Source organism: Patagioenas fasciata, chromosome 9, assembly GCF_037038585.1.
Source record: "Patagioenas fasciata isolate bPatFas1 chromosome 9, bPatFas1.hap1, whole genome shotgun sequence".
Classification (NCBI taxonomy): Eukaryota; Metazoa; Chordata; class Aves; order Columbiformes; family Columbidae; genus Patagioenas; species Patagioenas fasciata.
In genome coordinates this window covers 22,848,403-22,871,109 of record NC_092528.1, presented here as the reverse complement: position 1 = coordinate 22,871,109, position 22,707 = coordinate 22,848,403, and the positions used below count along the sequence as shown (strand labels likewise).

At 43.4% G+C, this 22,707-nt stretch overlaps 1 protein-coding gene across 1 annotated transcript; it reads left to right on the top strand.

Moving 5' to 3' along the window:
* The first annotated feature begins 43 nt into the window (after positions 1-43).
* LAMP3 (lysosomal associated membrane protein 3) lies at positions 44-17,876 on the top strand. The gene is made up of 6 exons (XM_065845006.2): positions 44-1,483; positions 5,679-6,460; positions 7,891-8,013; positions 11,381-11,438; positions 12,658-12,825; positions 16,142-17,876. The coding sequence occupies exons 1-6, from the start codon at positions 1,438-1,440 to the stop codon at positions 16,279-16,281; spliced, it is 1,317 nt and encodes a 438-aa protein (XP_065701078.1). The 5' UTR covers positions 44-1,437; the 3' UTR covers positions 16,282-17,876.
* Positions 17,877-22,707: the final 4,831 nt, after the last annotated feature.

The window sequence follows — 22,707 nt, the reverse complement described above, 5'->3', positions numbered from 1 at the left end:
AACAAGTCAAATGTGCTTTCTTTCTATCCAAAATAGGTATCACTAAAGACACATCTGCACAGCTGAAAAAATCCACACATCTGTTCAATATAACTTTATTTGTCCAACACACATATCACAAAAGGCACAAAATGACATTTTTCCTTTACCCATCTTCCTTGGTCATGTTCCTGAATCCCTGGGACTCGTGGGAGAGTGTAAATGTTCACAGGTTTGAGTTGTGGATGCCAATGCTGCAGCCTTCAGGCAGGGAAGTTGTAGGACAACTTTGTTATAGTTACCCCTAGGATACCTGCATACCTTTGACTGCCAGTGGTTTATTAGGGAGCACTAATTGACCCAAACGCATGTTGTGGATCATGTGGAAGGGCAAGGAGGTAAGAATGAGAATGTAGAAACACAATGCAAATATAGAGAGCAAAAAAAAATTGGAACTAATTTCAGCTGGTATCCAGATTTCTGGGGGCAAACTTCATCTCACTTGAATTTTCAAGTCACTGGCCTTATTGTGTTACTGCTCTTCAGCGTTGCTATGAGAAAAAGAAGAATGAGGACCACAGCAGGTGTGGGTCTTGCTTTGTTATCCCCACATGCAGCAGGCCCCACGGCAAAGGCCAAGGGCTGAAAATCCAGCCGCACATGTGAGCAGACGTAACACTCTCCTCTTGCAGATCTCTGGTGCTTGGCTATGCAGGTCGGGACCTGCCTGTGTAGCTCCGGTCTTGGCGTGGTTTGCAGGAGGCACTTCATGGAACAGAGGTCAGTCATTGCTGTTTGCCAAGGAGTCTGTTTGGACACAACACTGACGGCGAGCCACCCCAGCTGATCTGCCTTGAACAAGCTCAGTCCTTGGAGCAGGACTGAACCAGCCAGCAAAAGCTGCAGCCCGTCCCCAACTGGGACCAGAGCCCATGTGGGGTTTGCTCAGCCCTGTCTCCCTTTAGCATGTGCTCTGCAGAGGTGGCTCAAGATCGCGCCTCTCCCTTCTCTGTCTTAACATAAAGAGTTTGGCTCTAAAGAAAGTACTTTTTTAAAACACATAGGGGAAAGCACTGATTTACAGGTGTTAACCCTCCACTGGGGTACAGCTGCAGTCTGTACCAGGTTATCAAAACTGGAGTGAGGAGCATGAAGCTTTACATGGCCTTGCAGAGCGCCAGGTCTCAGCTGCAGGCTGAGAGCCTGTCCTCCCCCCAGTTAGCCCAGCAGCCCTTTCTGTTTTCACTTTCTTTCCTAATCATCATTTATATTTCCTTCTGTGGCAGTGCACAGAGGAGAAGCATCCGTCTCCTGCTCTCTCTCCACCTCCTTTCCACCCATGTGACTGAGCACTCCCTGTATCAAGTGAAAGTTTTCAGTCCCTGGGATACCTTGATTTCCTTTCCACCCACTCCACGGTGAGAAGCAGCGTCTCTCAGACCTGCAACTGCGCTGGCCATGGGGAAGAATGCACAACCATTTATCTTGCTAACCTTCGCCTCTGGTGAGTAACATCCTCCATCATTTCTATCAGAAAAATGAGACAGACTATGCTGGTTTTGTTTCTTTGCAGTCAGGACAGAATGAAAACTTTAAATAGTTTTGTTGCTATCACTAAGGATGCTTTTAGTAAAGTCCTACTGCTACGAAATAGCTATAGCTACATTTAATTGCAGCTGGTATAGACTTAGTCTGATGTTTTCTTGTGTATTTTCCTTGCATTCTGTGGTGACCTAAATTCTGACTGTGAGATGGAGTCAGCTCAAAATAGTATTAAAGCAGGCTTTTTTGGGCTTGCTTTTCCTAATTAAAAGTAATTTCCAGACTATCAGAACTCACTAAAAGTCTTTAGCGAGACAAGTAGAAGAAAAACCATGGAAGCGTTGCTCAAGTCATTCATTTGTCTGCATTGCAAGAGACAGAGCACGATCAGGAAAGCAAGAGTGAGGCGGAGGGCTTGGAGAAGGCAGGCTGGGGCTTATCTCAATGACACACCACGTCAAAGTCACCGTTCAGTCCTTAATGCTGCTCTGTGAAAATCTGTGGAGCCAGCCTGGTGAAGGATGTGTCCCAGCATGTCAAGTCATCCCTCAGTACCTGCAGCAGTAGAAAATCTGCCAGATGAAGGACAGCGTGTGATTTAATCTGTGTAATGACTAAAGCTTTGAGCTTGCTGGTGGGGTGCTGGATTTCTGCTATGTGTTTTGCCATCAGCACGCAGGGATCACACAAATAACAGCTCCTGTTCCCCTGCCAGTGCAGGGAGACAGCCCAGGGGCTCGATCACAAGCTGCTTCTGCCGTATCTGCTCTGCTTTCCCACACCCACTTCATAGCCAGAGCCGCTGAAGTAGCCCCAAGATGTATACATGAAAGGAGAGCAAGATCAGACTGAGGGAAGTGACACTAATAACTCAATGGTCAGCAAGGATATTTTGACCAGAAGAATTTGGTTCCTTGGCTCCTTATCAATTTTTGATCATTCCTTTAATAACTTCCTGTGATGTGTTATTAATGCCACAAGTCAAGTCTTCCTGTGCAGACAGAAAATTAAAAATAATTAGAGTTTAATGGATAAAGTCTGATGGGTTGAAGGCTTAAGAAACTGCTCCTGTATTGGTGGGAATCCATGGCAGTACTGAAACCTCTTGGAAAAATCTCTGTGCTTTCCCAGTTCCTGGGAAACCAAAGCAGCCAGCCCCAGTGAGAGCATCTTTGGTGACTGCAGGAGCTGGGCCACATTTACATGCCCACACAAAATCAGTCAAACATAAGCATTTCTGGGTAGCAAAAGCAGAACAAACGTGCTGGGCTGCCGAGCAGCATGAGTGTGTGGTTAGACGAGAAGAGGAAAAAATCCCCAGCAAGAGTTTTTTTCACCAGCTGCACGACAGGACAGCAGGCTGAGAGATGTCGCAGCCAGATCGTGGCACTGGGCGCTCCACTTCCCATTGCAAAGCCTGGGAGCAGAGCAGTGACCTTCCTTCGCTGACATGGATTGAAACTCCCCGATCACCAAAGCATGAAAATGGGGTCTCCAGGCCTAGACCAGGGACACCAATTTTCTGAGAGCGACCCTCATCCTGTTGTGGGAGTTTTGTTCTGAAGCGCTGCATGCATGGAGGTTTGCTGGGCAGAAACGCAGCCCTCGGCATTTGTAACACACGACTTTGAAGTTGAGGTGAGATGAGGGGATTGTAGCTGCTTGCACCAGGGAGATACACCCCAGGAACCACGTGTCCCTCAAGCAAAATGTTGGTCATTTGAAGTTTTGAAATGGCCTCATAAAAAAAGAAACAGAGACTGATGGCGTTGCAGGGCTGCAATTTGCTGTTGCTCAGTGGCCCCTTTTGCTGGCAGAGCCGTGGGAAGAGCTGGCGTGATGGGGCCTTGCGACTGGCTCCTTGGCCAAGATGTGCCAGGCTCTTGGAGAAGCAATGCTGAGGGACATGTCGTGAAGCCTCCCAGGCCTTAGCTGAGGGGTAGGTCAGGCGCACCACGGGGCCACCTGCCCCTTTGCACAGCAGAGCTACTGAACTACCTCCAGCAGCCACCTGAGAAGAGCCAAGACCATTAGGTGCAACTGGACATAAATCCTCACCCATCCCTGGGAGCTCATGTGGCCAAAGGCCTTTTGAGAAGATGACTCAAACCAACAGGGCTAGCAGTGTGGCCGTGCCCTGACAGATGCTCCAAAATGCTGGGGAGAACTGCAGGAGGCTGGAGGAGCGGTCTGGCAGGTCAGCGGGTGGGCACAAGCCATGGGCCACCCAGAAGATACGTCTGACTTTACCCCTCACTGACCCTCTCAGGCTGAACATTCCTCTAGTGAAAAATAGTTAGGTTGAAACGAGCTTTTGGGGGAAAATTAAGTTGCATTCAAAAGCTATGGTTGGCATCCAAATGTTAGTGAAATAGTGTTTCTCTCCACGTCTGTAAGATAAATGTTATCTGGTCAGTAATCTAAACCAGTCTGTTAACTAAAAACTAAGTAGTACTGACTACTTCAGACTTGTGTAAATTTAAATATGGGTTGTTTTGCAATCCCATAGGGGAAAAAAGACTGAAAATTGCAACTTCTTCTTTTTGTTTTTTATCATGCTAATACACTTAGATGCAACTACCTATAGTTGGCATATGGCAACTGCTCTGAATTTCTACCAGCACACTGAGAAGGATATAAATTCATCTGATTTTCAGCTCTGCCAGCAGGTGTGGGGAAAATGAGAAATGAACTAAAGTATCTTATCAATTGTGGCATTTTTAGGTTTCTTCTGATAAAATTCACAATTGGAGGGATCTGTCCTGTCATTTCAACTGTATCAAGCTGCAATTCTTTAATGATAGCAGCTACACTTGCACACGTATGCTTTGTACAGAACAGAGGTGAAACCCGGGCAGTTTTAGGAATGTGGAACATATACCTACACTTCTGTTCTTCTCTAGCATAGTCATTTGAAGGGGAAATTGAAGTGTGGGTTCAGATCTATACATCTGTTCTCATTTCTTTTGTTTTGATCTTGAATTTGATTCAAAACCAAGTAGGTTCTGGTGTAGTCTATATGTACCCTAAAATGGTGAGATTTTGTGAATTCAGCTATTGTTGCAGATCTCCATTCATGTTGAGTGAAAATAAATAAATGAAAGGAAGGTGAGCTTGTGAGATTTCAGCCATTTTCACTCTGAATGTGTCTCTGGCCTTAAGAGATTCTAAAATCCAAATCTCAGCAACCTGCCTGCCACAAAGTCCTGATACAGATTCATGATAAATTTCTTGTTGCATTCTCACAATCAAAGACTCACACAGAACAGTTGTGACCTTCATCTATTCTACAATGTATTTTTCCCACTTTTTATTCATTTCATTATTTACATTTAGGAGCCAGATATTTCCTTTTCAGTTCGGCAAGTGACACATTTCTGTAAATGTTATAAGATGGAAGCGTAGTTTTGGTGCTGTGACTATTTTTAGATGTGGTCCAAAAAGCCCCTGGATGCTGTACACTTAAATTTGTTTCTTGTTGTTGAAAGAGCATCACTAAGAGGGCTGGTCTTTCCTTGTTCGGAGCATCTCCTTGGGTACCTCCCAGAAGGGAAAATCTTTTGGGTTTAAGCTGACATGGCTACAACAAAGCCATAAATAAATATCTGGAATGTCCCCATCTCACGGATTGGTTTCCCAGACTCTAATAATCACTGTAAGACCATTAAGCTGCTTCGCTTCCTTCACACACACAAAATGTTCCCTTTCCCCATGCTTTCTTGGTAAGTAACGAACCACCCCTTTATCTGTTACACCCACTTCGTCTTCCTTAGACCTTGGTAATTTGCTTTCAGCAAATCTTGCTGTTCTACTGCCTGCAAGGGAAGTCTTGTGCTGCCTGGGGATCATGCAAGGTCTGCACACACCTCCAGCATCCTCTGACTTCTTCAGCAGTAAAAGCGGTGTGTGGGGAGCTGGGAGCCCACGTGCTTCCACTGCAATGGGTGTAGTCAGAGGTGTGAAGATCGGGGAAATGGTGAAAGGTTATGGATAGTCCTGCACCATGTCTGCTTCCACTCCCATCGTGACTGGAGTCAAATGAAGAATAAAATCATATCACTCATTTGATAACAAAATCAGCACAGTTATATCGTGGGTATCAACAGAAATGTTAAACGTATAGGTTTCTAGACTACTGACTTATTTGTTTCTTGCAGCATTTTCCTCCTGCTTTGCTGAAGTGACCCTGGGGACTGAACTGTCTCCGGAAGCCATATCCTTCCACCATATGACTACCTCTGCTCAGCCACTTTCCTTTAATCATTCTTCAAGCCATCAAGGCACCACAGCTCATTTTAACAGCACTGGCTCTCCTAAAACAACACCCATAAGCCATAGCACGGCTGTGCAGACAACAGACCAGAGTCAGGTAACAACAGGACCAGACCATCACACAACAGCCGAGGCAGGAGAGACCACCATACAAGTGACCAGCCAGAAATCTCCCGCAGTATTATCCACAACATCGGCAGACAACACAACTGCAACTGGCCAGGCTACAACCCAGGCAATGGAAATGGTTACAGCTGCAGTGAAGAACACAACTGTACACTCTGTGTCTTCAACCAAGCAAGGCAGAACACATGTGAGCACAGAAATGACAGCAATAACCATGAACTCAAGCATAAAACATACACCACCAAATACACAAACGACATCCACTGCCGTAACTACTATGACCACCACCATGGAAACTGGAAAGCCCACCACAGGGTCAGGAAATCTAACAACAGTGCCTAAAAGTCTAACAGCCACAACCAACACAACAACTATTCGTCCAGAGACTCAAACAACCATCCCATCTACTACGACGACAGTGAGACCCACTCTTGCACCGCAGCCTTCTCCCATCCCCACTGGCACATACACCGTTTCCAATGGGAACAGGACATGCATCAAAGCAGTCATGGGTTTGCAACTGATGGCTCAAACTACACAGGTGAGGTGGAAGCGCTACAAGGCCGAGCTTTGTAATGCCTGTTTCTTCATTAGCTGAAATGTATTCTTTTTCTTTCAAAGTGATTTTCAGAAGTGAGCTTGTATGATAAAAATATGTGGTTTGCTACCAGTCTGAGGCCCTTTCTGTGCCACAGCATCTCAGCTGCTGTACTTGGGCTTGTATGATGATGTCAGTGGGACATACGGGTGCTCTGTTATCTACCTGTGGTAGTAGTACTTGGGAGGGTAGGTCAGACTTCAGAGTTGTGTCTCCTAGAATGGGAGACTAGTTAAAATCCAAATTGACTTTAGTGAAGGGCTTGACATTGCAAGTTGCAGTGAAAGCAAGAAATTGTCAGCTTTCGGGCTTGGATTCAGAGGTGGGTTGTCTTGATGCTGACAGGTGGAGATTTTAGGACACAGGAACTGCCGGGCTGGATCAGAGCAGGGGAGCTGGTACCCAGCAGTGATCCACTGTGAATGATTCAGCGAAAGACGTAAGAAAACCTGAAATGGAGATTATGTCCTTCAGAATTAAGGTTTTGTAACCTCCATTAATACAGCATGTGGGGTTATACCACCAGACTCTGGAGTTCGTATGCCTCAAGCCATCTCCATTATCCATCCAGATATCCTTGCCTGGAGTCTGAATATTTCTAACATAGGATGAGTAGCTAATGTTGGTGAAAGCAATTTGCATGGAACCATTTAAGTTAGAAAAGACCCTTAAGATCATTGAGTTCAACCATAACGTAACACTGCTAAGTCCACCACTAAACCATGTCCTTTAGCACCACATCTGCACGTCCTTTTCCCCTTGTCCTGTCTGAAGCCAGGCAGGGAGCATTGTTCCTAGCCTCACCAGAACACCGTGAGATGTTTATTACAAAAGGTGTGTATGAGATCAGACTGAAGAAGCCAAATTGTGTATTTAGGGCCCCAGAGCTGTCCTTTTAAGCTACAATGTGGGTTGGCTGATGCTAGAGATGAATTGTGCAGGACATAATGGAGAGGCCAGAGTGATACAGGGAGCAACAAATTGAAGCCAATCTAACCACTGTCTGCTTCTGTCTTGATCTTTCTTCTGCCTTCAGGCACAAGCTCCCACTGCTCTCTCTTTTTAAATTACCACTGGTGTTCATCTGACCCTGCTCTGAATTGCATCAGTTCACTGAGTGAGCCGAAAATTATTTTCTGCCAGCTTAACACACTGGGGCAGCTCAGTGCTGCATCAAACAAGCACTAGTGCTGGTTTATGAGTGGGCAATGACCCCAGCAGCCACTGCCCTGTCCATTCAGGCACATAGAGCCTGCCTGGAAAGCAAAACGAAACAAATTACAAAACAAAAGCAGCTATGAATCTCTGTGATTCTTTTTAAAGTTTTCCCCTCCTGTTCATTGGCAGCCCTGCAATGTCTCTTCTCTCTGCAGAAGCAGATGGAGTACGTGGCTGTCAACCCCAACGAGACGCAGACATCTGGTAGCTGTGGGACCATGGAGGCTGAGCTGAACATAACTTTCAGTGGAGGGTTTATAAACTTCACCTTTGTAAAGGTAATTGTTGCATTTAAAGGGAAGCAGTGTTTAGGACTGGGAAGCTGAGACTACAGCTGCCTTTCATCCAACCTGTGCTGTGGGAAAAGGCATTTCATCCATTTCATTCCACCTGTATGTAAGGCACCATTACTCCTGTCCTTCTCAAAACACTAGGATCATAGAACCACAGGTGAACTTAGGTTGGAAAAGACTTTGGAGGCCACCTGGTCCAACCTCCTTCTCAGAGCAGGGCTAACTTCAACATCAAATCAGGTCTTGTCTATTTGAACTTGAAATTTGGAAAGGCTGATATGTGCAATGAAGGGTAAGTACAGTGCCTTGCCATCCTTTGATAGAAACCACTTAAGAATGGTGTTAAAGCTACCAGTCTAGCAACACAAAGCCTAGAAAGAGCTCCAAGCAAAAATCTGCCTCTTATTTTTATGTAGGTGAAAATCCAGTGGGAGGGAAAGCCAGGTTTGACATTTGCAATGGAAAAGGATGAAGGGAATGAGTTTGGGGGTGGAGGCCCTGCACAGAGGCAAGCTGTGTGTGCCAGGAGCTCTGACTCACGCCATCAAGTTGCTCTTACAAAATGGTGCCTCAGGGACCACCTGAGTGCCGGCGAGATTAGTCATTCCTTTCCCATAAATGCCAGGTATCGCAACTGCCCAGCCAAAAGCCAGCTGTGGTTGTTAGATCCAAACGGCAGCCTGTGCAGTTGTGAGTGCCCAGGAGCCATGACCCATCCACAGCTGAACGGGACTAATTTAACCTTATTTTTGAGTGGAAAATTCCAAATAAGTGAACTACAACAACAAAATTGCATATAAGTGCCCTTAAAATGCACCATACCAGGGAGACTTATAAGTACACCCAGAAACTTGGCCAAGAGAGAGGCCCATGCTTACGCAGTGGGAAAATGAGCTTTCTTTTCGATGTTGTGTCTATTGATACCATGTTCCCTGCTGGGACCACATCGTACATGGATGAGGCTTTAACATAAGCTACCACGAGCGATGCTGGTATTATAACCACAGGAGAAAATTGCTGAGTGCAGCCATCCTCTTGCTTTCTCAGTCATTTACACAGTTTATACGTTTTGGGAGGCAGCACGCAGTACCATTTCTCTGGAAGTTAATAAGGGCTGGGGGGTGATGCCAGCAGGGCTGGAGACAAAAGTTAATACTGTGTATGAAGTCATTAATGGGCAGGGAGGAATACGACATGGATTGGATCCCACCAAACTCTGCCTGTGCATGTATTAAGGCCACGTTCTGGAGCTCCACAGCAGTTCAGAGCTGCATCTGGCTACCACTGCTGGTCTCTGTCCTTCAATTAATCAAGGCAAAATCTCAGCCTTACAACCTGGTGCCAAGCTCAGATGAGTGACAGTTAATACAAGTACAAATGGTTAATCCGTCATTTCCATAGGAAGTCCAAGAGGCAACGGCATATCATACCCCACCAGAGCCATTAATGCTTGAGCAGAGAAAATATTTCAGTTAATAGTCATCTTGATTTTAGTTTATGGCAGTAAGTTTTCTTGAAGCTCCAGAGGAAAAGTGAGGTAAAAAATCAAGGAGCTGTTCTAAAACAAAGGATCCGTTCAGACCATGAGTGTTTGCTTTAAATGTATGCTTCCTGCAACAAGGGGAGCATTTTCTGTGCTACAAGGATCCTTAGAAAATGCCTGGTGATTCAAGTACCCATGAAAGCCCCAGCTCACAGCAGTGCTAAGGAGAGTGATGTGAACCTTTAGGAGGTGCTTGACCTGTCTTGCCCTGAAAAAGGTGGTTATTGGCACAACATTAGAAAATCCTCCCTTCACTTAAAGATAAGCCTCAAGAGCGTAGCAGGGCTCGGCTTAGACGACTTTGAAATTCAAGTGAATAAGAAATCACTTTGCTGCTGTTTTTTGTGTGTTTGGCTCCACCAGCCTCTCGAACTGCTTTGAACCAGGAGTGCTCTGGTGATGGCACTTCTGATTTTCGCTGGTGAAAGAGGAGCTGGACTGGGGAGGTGAGCGGCTGGCTCAGTGCTCACCGCTGCCTTTTGCAAAGGACGTGAAAAAAGGAAGTTTTGTAACCAAACCACAAGAGCTGAAGTAGGTGCAGGTGTTTTCCCCAAGCAAAGTTATTAACTGCGGCCAAACAGAACACAGCACTGCTGCCAAAAAAACCCCATAATATTTGACCTATTTATGTCTTTAAGTAGGAATAATGCTGAGAACCTCTTCTCTGATGTATTTATTTCTTAAACTTTCCCAACCCATCCTACTAGCTTTTAAGCTGCATGATATAAAATTTGGGAGCCCAGGTGACATTTGTGTCTGCTGCCATTTATCCAGCAGCTGCACTTCCCAGCTCGTAGCTGGAATTAAAATGAACAGTAGCGCTGCCACACAAAGACTCACATTATACTCCAACACTGGTACCAGGGAAAAGCTCCGAGGGCTGGCACTCACTTTGTGACATCCCAGGGGAGGACAGTGTTCAGATTGCACCAGGGTTTTAAGGCACATGCAGGCAGGACACATATAACAAATGGAAATTTTGCTCTGTGCTGTTGTACCAGGTGCTTTCCATATCAGCAGGCGCATGAAGAACAGCCAACCAGCACCAACAGTGTCAGCAGGGTGGAAAAAACAGTTATTTCTCCCCTACGCAGAGACATCCAGGTTGCTGTTTCCTTATTTGTAGTGACCACTGTTGTTAGACAAAATAGGAAATGACTGTTACTGGTATGAGACCAGGTCCCAGCTCTCGGTGTATTGCTGACCTCTCCCAGTTCAGAAGGCCGATGAACACAGGCGTGCTGCTGCTGTCTCCAGTCTGCTCACACGAAAAGCATCGATGCATAAAGTGCACTCAGTGCCCAGGGTCCTAAGCGCTTCTACAGCTGTGGGCTGAGGCGCTGGAAGCGGTCAGGCTGCAGGTCAGCACAGGGTAGTTCGGTGCAGGATCACTCGCGAGAGCACCGCAGGGACTCCCAGTGAAAGTACATCAGGTGAATAAAAGCAAAACGGCCTTATCATGTGCCAGTGAATTTGTGCAATGTATATTTGCTTAACTCCCTCTTACTTTTGCTTACTGCAAATATCACACAGATGTCAAGCTTGGGCAGTGTGGGCAAAATCACACCTGCATGGTCCAGTGTCACTGGTGATGCAGCTGAGCTTGCTGCAGTACAGCAGCCTCTTATCTATTAGATGGAGTGATTTGGAAAAGAAAAAAAAAAAGCAATACACCCAAGCAAATTGGTTCTTGGTGCTTTGAAATGTGTTTCTCTGGGAAATTCTTTGTGACCATTTTGCTGTGGTGAACTGTATTTTTTTCACAAATATGAGGATGTATAATGAATAAGGATGTATCTTCTTTTGCAGCAAGATCCAGTGTACTATGTCAGTAAAATTGAGGCCAGATTGGAGTTATCTTCTGGAGGTCAGTGATTTTACACTTACTTAATTTCATATCAAACTGTTTTGAGGGTGAGATAGGTTTTCTTATCTTTAAAATACTGGATTTTGCAGCTTATGTATTTTATCAGGCTTTCAACATGTAACTCACCTGAATCTTATGACATGAAAATGGAAGAGAAGGGACTGGGCTGCAGTTTCATTAGAATTGTTCAATTTTCCTTTTGTCAATTTTCCTATTTCCAATATCCCGGCCTTTCACTACTCTTTCAGAATAGAGATTACTTCAAACATAAATATAAGATATAAAACAGTTCTCAAAAGTTTTATCTGGAAACACAAAAATGCTGTGACTCCTGTTCAGTATCACACGTCTTTCCAATCTAATAGGCCAGCTCAATGAATAGAGTATCTGGACCACAGAAATGCAGAGCCGGATCCAGATTTCAAATACACCAATATGGAGAGGAGACGTGTCTGACGTTTTCCTTTGGCAAAAATAAGAACTGGACCCAGGCTGATGTTCTTCAAACCATCCTGTAATCCTAGACCTTGTCTGTGCTCTTCTCAGGCAAACAGATTTTCTCTTTTCTTATATAGCCCTGCTTCTTGCCATTTGAAGAGTCAGGAGCTGCCTCAGATGCAACCTCCTAAGAAATGCTGAGAGAATATCATTTAGGTCAGAGAGAAAAAATCTGAGCTATCACTTCAGATTTTCTATGACATTAGTTTTGCACAATTTTTTCCCATTATACCAAACCTGTGGCAGGTTAATGACTATGTGATGTCACTGATCTGTTTGTTACTCATAAGTATTTGGACTGACTTATCTAATACATAAAGCAATGCAGACTAGATACATCAAATTCCCATGCTAGAGATGGTATCTGTGTTTTGTCTGGAAATAGCTGTGCTAGAGACCTAAGACAGTTGTCTGCTCCTGTGAGAATTCTAACCCCTTCTTGCAGACTCAGGTTGTTAAATTGTTATTTGAAGAAGCATCCAGAATTTTCGGTATTTTTTCAGACCCAAGCTCAGCTGAGTCGCCCACTGATAATTAAAGCACTCATTTAAACATGGAGGAAATATAACTGATACTTTATGGGGAAAATGTTCGTGCTTTGTCACATCTGTGAATGCTGCTCTGCCAAAGCACCAGGGACCCTCCATTCTATCTCAGAAAGATTTTCATTCCAACAGAGTTAGTGTGGATTCTCATTTGTCTCTCTCTTTATGGGCTCCAGGTATGCTTTTCTACGCAGCCATGGATAAGCAGCTGTTTACAACAAAGCTGGGGAATTCCTTTAAGTGTGCCAGCAAGCAAGCCTTCAGCTTGGAGAAGAACTTCCAGATACTCTTTGTTAATGTGCAGCTGCAGGCGTTTGATATTGCCGGTAACCAGTTTGGAAAAGGTAAGTAGAAGGGACACCTTTTCCACCCTTCTGAGATCTACACGCCACAACTCTGGTAGCCTGGTATACATTATCTCCTAGATTGCAACCATGCACGCACGTGATCCTGCTACACCTATAGCACAACCACAGCTTTGTCATAGTTCCCAAATAATGTAATCTGCCTGCTGCTGTATTCTCACCCTTTTCCAAGTCATTTTCAACACAGTGCTAATACCTATGGGAGATAGAAAAGCATTATTCCCTCCTGCATTCCATACTTTCTGTTTCACCTTCTCATTAAAAACGTTCAGCTTTACAGATTTTGTTCTTCACCTATTTTCTCCCAGATCAAGTGGAGGTGTGTTCACCACCACTGTATCATCCAAACTCCTAATATGTACACTTTAGTTCAAGGTCACTGACCTTGATACAGTCAGAATTTAGCTATTTTGAAAGGCTCTTGACACTCACGATGTCCCACAGCTGCAGCAGCAAAACTGCCAATAAATAAGGGCTATTTGTGAATGCAGGATGACACGTTCAGAGCTGCTCTGTCTAGACATGATGAAATGTACTCCTGAGGAGGAGCATGACTGGCATGCTCCCAGTTTCAAAATTAAATGTGATTCTCATTTATCTCTTTAATTGAGTACAGCCACAAAGAAGCAACCATATGAATCTCATTTATCTCTTTTTTCAGTACAGCCACAAAGAGAAAACCATGTAGCTTCATAAGACACAGACAAACCAATTCTGACCCCCAGGTCCCTGGATTGCCCACACTGGAAGAATGTATTTGGGTTTATCACAACTTCTCCCCTATACCCACACCTGGGGTTTCTTCCACAGGAAAACAAGATGTTGTCATCCTTGTTTCTTGTCCAGCGATGCAGCCAGGACCTGACCAGGCTGTAGGGTCCAGGACTGATGGGTGCACTGGGAAACTCCCTTGTCCCACAGTATGGACGCCCTCACAGTTTGCTGCCTTACTTCTTATGAAGTGCACAAAACATCCTATAAAAAGCAGAGAGGTGGACTAGACAGTGCCCTGTGCTCTTTCACATTGTCCACCTTCACGTTTCTGCACCTTCCTCTCAGGGTGTTTCCACACAAGAACTCAGGTGGACAGAGAGGCTTACCAGCTCTCCAGCCCCTCACATGCACTAACATTCCCTTTTCTGACATTTTACTTTTTGCATGCTTACAAAATATTGCCCCTGTATTCTTCTTTTCACTTAGGAATGGCCTTTTGGCTCTGCTTGACTGATTCTTCGTTAGTTCACCAGTTTGGCTGCCTTTCTTATTCTAGAAGGGTTATAATGGGAAACAACATTTGGAGCTTTTAAAGACATGGATTTTTTTTTCTTTTCATACTTTTATTTAAATTCTTAAAAGCCATGCTTCTCATGAAGATTTTTTTGTGTGGGATAACACTGAACTGGAATAGCTCATGGGATCCCATCTGGTCCCCACATTCCCATTCAAATTTGTGCAATGAGTGAATTCAGTTGTGGCTTTTGGTGTGGCCTCACCTCCAGCAGAGACAGAGCTTAGAAAGATTCTCTCTCTCCTCCCCCACCAAGGCCAGGCTAATCTCTGCTAATCAACACCATATACAAAGTTAAATTAGTTTTACTCTTAATCAAAGGGCTGTGAAAGCAGCTACCACCTCTGAAATAATTCCCCAGTGGCCACAAAATAGTTATGAAACTCTTACATACTCTTGGTGTGTACGCAGATTTTGAAAGACAAAATCCCCAGTGAAGAAATGGCTCTCTACACATCACCAGCCTCCTCCGCTCGGGTTTCTCGAGACTGGTAGTTTCACTTCTGTGCTCCTGATTTGCTTATCATTAAAACAGGAAGAAAAAGAAAACACTAATGATCACTGGTTTCAAGTTCCTTACGGTTTTGTACAGACAATGTAACATCAAATATAATAGCTTGGCCTGTTTGAGTCTGGAAAGCCGTAAAAGGGTTGTCTTCCAGTAGAATGCTGATGCCTTTGGCTTTGTGGCGTTGCGTCACATGAAATTGCCATCTGGATGAGTGGAGAAGAGGATCAGATTTTGGGGAGAGCCCTGCGGGGAGGCTCTGGAGCTGTGACATGATGCTGTGCGCTCCGCATGCTCCCTGCGCCAACTGCCTGCTGTGGCCATGAAGATTCCACTGGGGAGAAGGCCAAGCCAAGCTGCAGACCGTGCCAGCAGAGTCATCAGAATTAGACAGTAACTGCAGAGGCTTTTGTCTTAGAGCGCTGTTGAAATCTGCCTTGGAATAGTCACAGGGAGTGACAGGGCGGAGGGGGTTGGGGCTCCCCCGTACCCTGGGTATAAACTGGGATATGCTGCGGGGTTTAGCTGATCAAGCTACCCCGCTTAGAGGATAGTTCGCTGCTCAGGTGACCCTCAAAGCATCATGATACACGTCTTTCCCTGGAGCCCAAGGAAACACCGTTTGTTCCTACAGATGAGATGAAGAGGTACATCTGATCCAGTTCTGAGGTAGCACGTTAGTGGTCATCCCCAGACCTTGCCTTCACTCCCAGGGCTGTGCTTGTTGTATTGCAAATTTGAGTGATCCTGCCCCTTTTACTTGGGTGAATATTCCATTTATGTCAGGGACCCAGATGGTGCATTCTCTCCGTAGGAAAGCTGCCAATTTACCCCAATCGGGAAGTTCATTTTTAAGTAATGAGTTCCCATTTAATCAGAGGATGACGTGAATATTCATTTGGGTAGGCACTGGCTGAAATCTGGCTTTGCCCCTTTGTAGCTAAGAGGTATGTCTGGAGTAAACAGATCTTTGTATGGTTCTTAAAAGATATTCTTTGCATCTAAGCCTTTTCTGGTATCATCATGTGTACTATAAAATTACAATGGTACTGCTAAAGCAACCCCCTGGACTGAGATCAAGGCTCCTGCCTTCCTCATCTCTTGCTGTTCTGAGCTAGCCACAATAATTCACAAATATTCTGAATTAAACAGCGAGGTCAATTAGATTTTGATTTTTCTTAGGAAACATTGACTTAACTAGGAACCTTGCTGCACTAATGTGCTGGTCTACGGGCTCCCTTCTCTGGCCTGATCCTTTTTATTGGGCAGAAGCAATTAGATGCCACTTAGGAGCAGATTTTGTCCATGCAGGATGTGTATTGCTCTTTATTTTTAGACTTGCACTTTGTAGTGTGATGCTCCACATCTGCGTGTATGTACTGATCTTGGTGGTAAAGCAATTCTGGCTTGTATTTGTTATCTTTTCTGGAATATAGATGTACAACCTAGGGGTACGGTATCCTGCTATAACACATTCTCTGATTTCCTTTTACTTCCAGAAGAAGAATGTTTTCCTGATAAAAAGAGCAAAGCAGCTCCTGTCGCAGTGGGCCTGAGCATCCTGGGACTGTTTGTCATTGTGTTTGTCACATTCCTGATTTCCAGAAGAAAGCCGCACAGAGGATATCAACGCATCTGAGTAATCTGTGTAGCAAGAAGAGAAGTCACAGGAGTTTTAACTTCTGCCTGGCAATCTCACTGCCCTGAAGCCATATTTTAAAGTGAGATGACACCCGGTGTTTAAACCTAGTTAATATTTCTGGAAGAGATTTCTTTAAGGTGGGAAGGAGAGAACCCACACCATCTGCTTTAGGCTATTCTTGGCATCTAATTTAGGTGTAGTCCAGAGGACCATATTTGAGGAGCTTTTATTCTTTATATTATCAGTAAAGGATGCAATTCAGACCACCTAAATCAGATGCCTCAAAATAGCTTAAAGCAAGCAGCATCACTATTCCCTGGAAAATCCATTAGGTTTCTTAAAGATGGTGTTTAGATTTATTAAAATAGATGAGTCCAGTGACACAACCTTCAAGTGAATAAACCAGAGGTCCACAGCTACAGACAACCCTGTTAAATGAGAGCTCAGTGAAAGCCTTGTGGGAACATTGTGCATGCTGAAGTCTAAGGGCAAGTGTTAGTATGATTTCCATAGATAAGCAAGTTCCTCCCAGTACTGTAAATATCACGGCTACTTTTCGTAAGTTGGTAATATGTAGTAATATGTGACTCTTACTCCAGAGAAAGTATTTTTAGAAACTTTTCTAGATAGCACATTCATGGAAATCCACGGGCACTGTGTGCTCAAGGCTTCTGTGGGAAATAAAAGCTTGCACAGACCTTGGACAAACTCTCCGCCCCAAAGCAAATGCTACCCAGTGAGCTCACAGCTGAGCAGCTGGATTGGCATCTGGAAATAATTTGGAGCTGCTTTGAAGCACATTAATTGTAACACTCTGTAGTCTGCTTCCGGCTCAGCCACTGATGAAGGCATGAAAGTAGTAATTGCTTTGGAGATTCAATGCAGCTAATGTTATTTGTTGTAACAAGAAAAATCTCCTTGTCACAAAAGATTGACAAAGCTCAACAATTGCACAAATGTGCACGTACAAACACACATGCACGCACCACATACAAATCTGTTCAGTGCAGCAAACAACATCAAAATTATAAGAAATTCTATATAAAAACATTTACAAAAAAGAAAATATTACTAAATAAGAGCACACTTCCTGCTTAGGACTTGGGGTAATGGCTTAAATTCTACCAATAAAGTTTTGTCTGGAAAAAGATTGGAATGGCACTCATTGAACAAAAGAAACACTGAAGTAATCTCCAAAAATTCCTTGTTGTTAATATGCTAAACAAAATAGAAATAGTGGGAGATAATTTCTATTAATAATGGCCCAATCCTGAGCATTTATTAATGATGATGGAACCTCACTGGATTTTCCCCGGATAAAACTGATGACAATGTCTTGTGAGTTTCATTTCCCTTAAGTATTTTAAAAATAATTTTGATATTTTACTAGTTGGGACTTTACTCATCTAAATTAAGAAGGAAAATAAATCCTTCCATTCCATGAATTACTAGAACATGCTGGTCTGTGTTGAGCAGGAAACTTGGTCATACTGTTCCATAATCACCGTAATATGTAGCTATGGAAATAATTGACAGTCTCCAGAAATTTTCCCTTTGAGTCTGAATAAACCAATAAAAAAGAGAAAAATAAAGACATTTTTGTGGCTCTTTTGCACTTGGAGAAACATAAGACAGAAGTCAGAACCAGCTGTGCACAAGGGAGGCAGTTCAATACAGCTATAAGGTAAAGCAGCACGAGAAACAGAATACCAAATGTTCAAAGCTTCAATGTAGATACAGCGCTTTGAAACGTATTCAGCTGAATATTCAAATTGAAATTTGAATGTTTCAACTATTATCTCGCAAAAGGCTCCAGCACTGTTAATATTGCTTAGCGAACTGTATTTAGCTTATTGTCACCCTTCCTCCTCCCCCCATCAGTGGCCAGGCAGCTGCTGAACGCAGGGACATTGGTCAGGCCCTTGGCTTAATAGAGTCAATCTAGTCCTGGGGTTAGTTAATACTATGAATCTGTTGTTTAGAAAGCAGGTTTTTATGCTCAATTAAAGCATTTCCCTTTTTTAAAACAGGAGAATTGACGAGGTGCCCAGCAGAAAAGGTAAATATATGGAAGAGATTCCATTTGAAAATGAACCTGTGTTTCAAAAACAAACACTGCCTAAAAAGCTCAGCACTGCACATGTTCTGACTCAAAGCCGTTCCAACTAGTGATTAATAGACATCTTTGCCATTCAGAATTAAGTCCTATTTAACATGTTCTTTGGGTTGTTGGGTTGTGCACACCCAATGTAGACACAAGGGCATCCCATGAGCATGATGATATCATACTCAGCAAAATCATCAAGGAGTTTGTAAAGCAGGATTTTATTTATTTCAGTTCTTTTTGCTCTCTGATAGACAAAGTCCAAATTAAGAAACAGCTGTTAATTCTGGTCAAAAGAGGAAGGGAGATGTAGATTAGCTTCTTGAGTGTATGGAGATGGTTTGGTTGATCACTTCCAGCTTGCTATAGTATATGGTTGCTAAAAAATAATTTGCTATGAGAAGTAAGGTATTCTTTTTATTTTTCTATTACTGGTATTTCTACAACAAAAGTTGTATTTAGTCATTAAAGTGTGCATTGCTATGCATTTATTATATTCCTCAAGTGCTGTCTCACCTAAACTGTTTAAAATAGAAGTACAATCTAACAAATAGGCAGGCTACTATGGGTTTTGGACACAAGCCACCGGCACGGATATACTTGTATCCTAACCATGACCTTGGTGATTATTTCTTTTGTGGCTTGGGCAGCTCAACTGACATTTCTATCTTTGTTTCAACAGTATTACCAAAAAATAAAGGGGGTATTGAAAAGATGATGTGATTTGATGTTAATCTCCGCACAACTTCCAGAATATCCGAACTCACCATGTTTCTTTATATGACTAGATGTCTTTTTGTTTTCTATTGGTCCAATAAACACAGACCATAACTCACAGCAGATGTGATGGATGGATGGATGGATGGATTACTTCATCTTCAAACTGCTTTCACAGATAATAATCTTAGGAATTACGATAAGAGTCTTTTGAGAAGAATGCTTCCTTTCAATGTGAAGTTATGGAAACTAAAGGAAATAAATAGCTTGGAAAATACCACACATAAACTTGAGAATTCAACAGCTTCTGTGTTGGTCAAAGGAATGTCCCAAGGGATGGAGGCTGGACCAGATGATCTGTAAAGGTCCTTTCCAACCCAAACCAAGTCTGTGACTTTGCTGTGATTTTGCTGTTTGCTACATCAATAGACAGCTTAAAATATCATAAATGTAGGACAGCTGCATGAGGTAAATTTCTCAATAAAAGGGAACACTAAAAAATTCTTCTGCTTCATCTTTAAAGGTTTTTCAGTGAAACTTGAAAGCAAACCTGTCTAGATCTACATTTGGCTAGTAACTGCAGCCAGACTCCGTTTTGGGTGCAGAGTCCTCTAAGGCCGTTGTTGGGAGGTTGGGGGCTGGGTGGGCAGATGGGGGAATGGGATGCTACCTTCTCTCTGGTGAGCAAGATAAGGCTCTGAAATGGCCAAATCCAACATGTCGTGCTTCTCATGGCTAAAGAAGCAAAGGTTGCTAGATGGATCGCAAGAAAGCAGAAGGCGTGGTAAAGATGGGGGAGGAAATCCTATCTCTCTGCTACTGGCAGCTGATTTGGGAACTTGTCTGTTACAGAAGTGCCAGTGAGGGCAGCAGAAATAAAGTAACTTCCTCCACTGATAAAATACCAGAATTATTCTTTACTTGCTATTACCGCTTCTAGTGTCAGTGCACACCCCTACATGATGGATAATTTAATGGCTACAGATCACAAGATGAAAACTTTGCAAGCCCCTTGATTTGTGCTTCAGTGGCAAAGCGGGGCTGCCAGGAGAGCAGGGTCAGTTTGCTCCACTCCTTTGCACTTGCTTGACCTGGTACAATATTAAATTTGGTGCCAGGTTTACCTAAGTGATACACCTAATTAGCGGATAAGGTTCCTGGCTTGTTCATCTTAGTTTTAGAAGCTGAGCTGGTAAATACACACTTGGGAGATGCATTTCAGCTGCTGAACTAGGATTTAGATGGGGCCTTCTGCATATTCATTGCTGGGGGTGTGTGGTGTGTGCGTTTGAAGTGGACCCTTGAAGGCAGCTGGATGTCTCAAATTCTCTCTTTCTTGACAAGGTTTAATGGCAGGTGGAGGGACAGTCAGACATTTTTCCTTTTAAGGCAAAACCTCCTCCGTCTGTAGGTCACACCATGGACTGCCCCAGAATCACAAAGGTTTCAACTCCACCAGAGAAACATTTTCGCATCAGAGTGTCTAGAAGAAAAAAGCAGTATTTTTATATAAAGCATTAATTTGAAGAAAATAACAAGGGTGAGGAGAGAAAGATTTCTATGAAGTTAACCCTTGCTAGTAAGGTGACAAGACCCTTGGAGACCACACTTTCTCACGTCCATGGCTGTGGCCTCTGCGTGCCAGTGATGCAGCGGTTCACACGTCTGGAGTTCAGCAGCCACAGCAACGCACGCACTCCTGGGCTTCCACCAGCATCTGGGCTTTCCCAGGTAGCCACAAAACGTCACAAACCCTGCATTTCCCTTTTTCTGCACAGTTTATTGCCTATGAAGTTGGTAGATACTCGGTATTTTATTAAATTATCATTTAATCAGCTCAGTTTCTTACTTAACTCTTTCTTCAAAATTTTGAAAAGGAGTAGGTTGCATTTCCCGCGTGTAGAAACAAAATAAATGGCTACTGGAAAAAAGGAGAGTGTTCAATCTCAGTCAGAAAATCTGTGCAGATTAGAGACACAGACATTAGCTCTGAACCTCAGCTTTGCTGGGGCTCTCCTATACATTAGAAATTTCCAAAGAATATGATTCATAAGTCCAGCCAATGCTTAACCTCATTTCTTTTGCCATAGAATGACATTTTTTTAATCTCCTCAAGGAAAACGAGTTCGTATTTCAAACAAATTATGATTTTAGCAGTCTGCTCATGGATAATAATGAGAAAGGTACTCAAATCATTAATCTAAAGCAGTTTTCAAAATATGCCAAGCTTCCAGAATAAAATTTAAAATGTTGCCAGTCCAACCTACTCAGTATATCACTACATTCATCACAGTGCCTCTGTCTATGTGCATTAAGCATACCAGTGTTAGTGAGAAAATGATTATTTTCTGCATTTCCATTTTTCTCCATCACATTTTCAAACACCTATATTTACAATCTGGTGGTTTGTTTCACTTTGCAAGCCCTAAAAGCCATGCTTGCAGGATGCCGTCAGCAAGAGCAGGTTTGCAATATAAACGAGTTTGCATCTTCCATTAGTTCTACTCTTCAAAGTATAAACTTCTCCACCACCTCTGTTCTACGTATTGTAAAATGTCTTTGGTTTTCCCCATGATCAATGACAAACTACACAAAATGCTGCCATCTTGTGTTTAGAGACTGAAATTTTTTAAAATCTGGATTTTAAAAGACAAGAGGAGGATGTATGTTGTCAGCACATGATGTTGAAGAAGAACTAAGTTAATGAATTATGGAAAAGTTGTAGCTTCACTTAATAATTCAGCATTTAAAACCTCATGTTCAGAGCAAGTGCTGAACCTGCCACCTCTTGCAGTCCAGCTCACGGGACCACACAACTTCCCCAGGCTGATCTGGAGCCTGTTCAACCTGCCACCACCTCTCAGTCCCTGCTGTGACAGGTCACTGTGCCAAATGACAAACAGCAGCAACAGAACAAGCAGCGGTTGCCTGCATATCAAGAATGCCCTTTATGTAAGAAACTGTGTTAATGCTTCACAGAATCACAGAGGATGGAGAACATGTAAGACATCGTGTAAGGAGCCATTGAAGGAGGAACGTTGTTTTTACAAAACTGGGGACCTGGTGCCTGACCCCAGTGGGGAGAAGGACTGAGAGACATCTGACTATGAATCCTTACTGTAAAACATCATCTCTTCAAACTAATTCCAGAATGCAAACTGATTACTGGATTTAAAAAGTTAAGCTGGGGGAAGGGTAACCAAAAAGCCAGGAATCCATATTTTAAATAAATCAATAAGGGGAGGGGATTGTTAGAATTAGATCAAAGAGCTGGGTAAATTAAGACAGGCATCAGGTAGTCTGTAAACCCTGCAGTACCAACCAGTGGGGAACAGGGGAGGGAATTTGCTGCTGGGATTTGGGGGAGATATAAGCAGGGGCTTTTTGTCCTATTTCGTGTTCCTACCTTTAGGTAGAACACCCAGTCTTGCAAAATCGTTAATAAAATATGCTTTGCTGAGAGTTCCTGCCTGGGCCTATTACATTGGCAAGATGATTGTTTCCTGTAGAGCTAACACTGCCACTGTGACAAATGATAGCTTGTGTATTCTTCAGGTGGAAAAGCATGGTTGCTACGCAAACGGCAACTATAAGTATTTATT

What these genes read in the sequence shown, in the direction of transcription:
- LAMP3 (XM_065845006.2), top strand. Translation starts at nt 1,438, where the DNA reads ATGGGGAAGAATGCACAACCATTTATCTTGCTAACCTTCGCCTCTG. An exon ending in TAAACTTCACCTTTGTAAAG is followed by an intron (nt 8,014 to 11,380) that starts GTAATTGTTGCA and finishes CTTCTTTTGCAG; the next exon opens with CAAGATCCAGTGTACTATGT. An exon ending in ATTGGAGTTATCTTCTGGAG is followed by an intron (nt 11,439 to 12,657) that starts GTCAGTGATTTT and finishes TATGGGCTCCAG; the next exon opens with GTATGCTTTTCTACGCAGCC.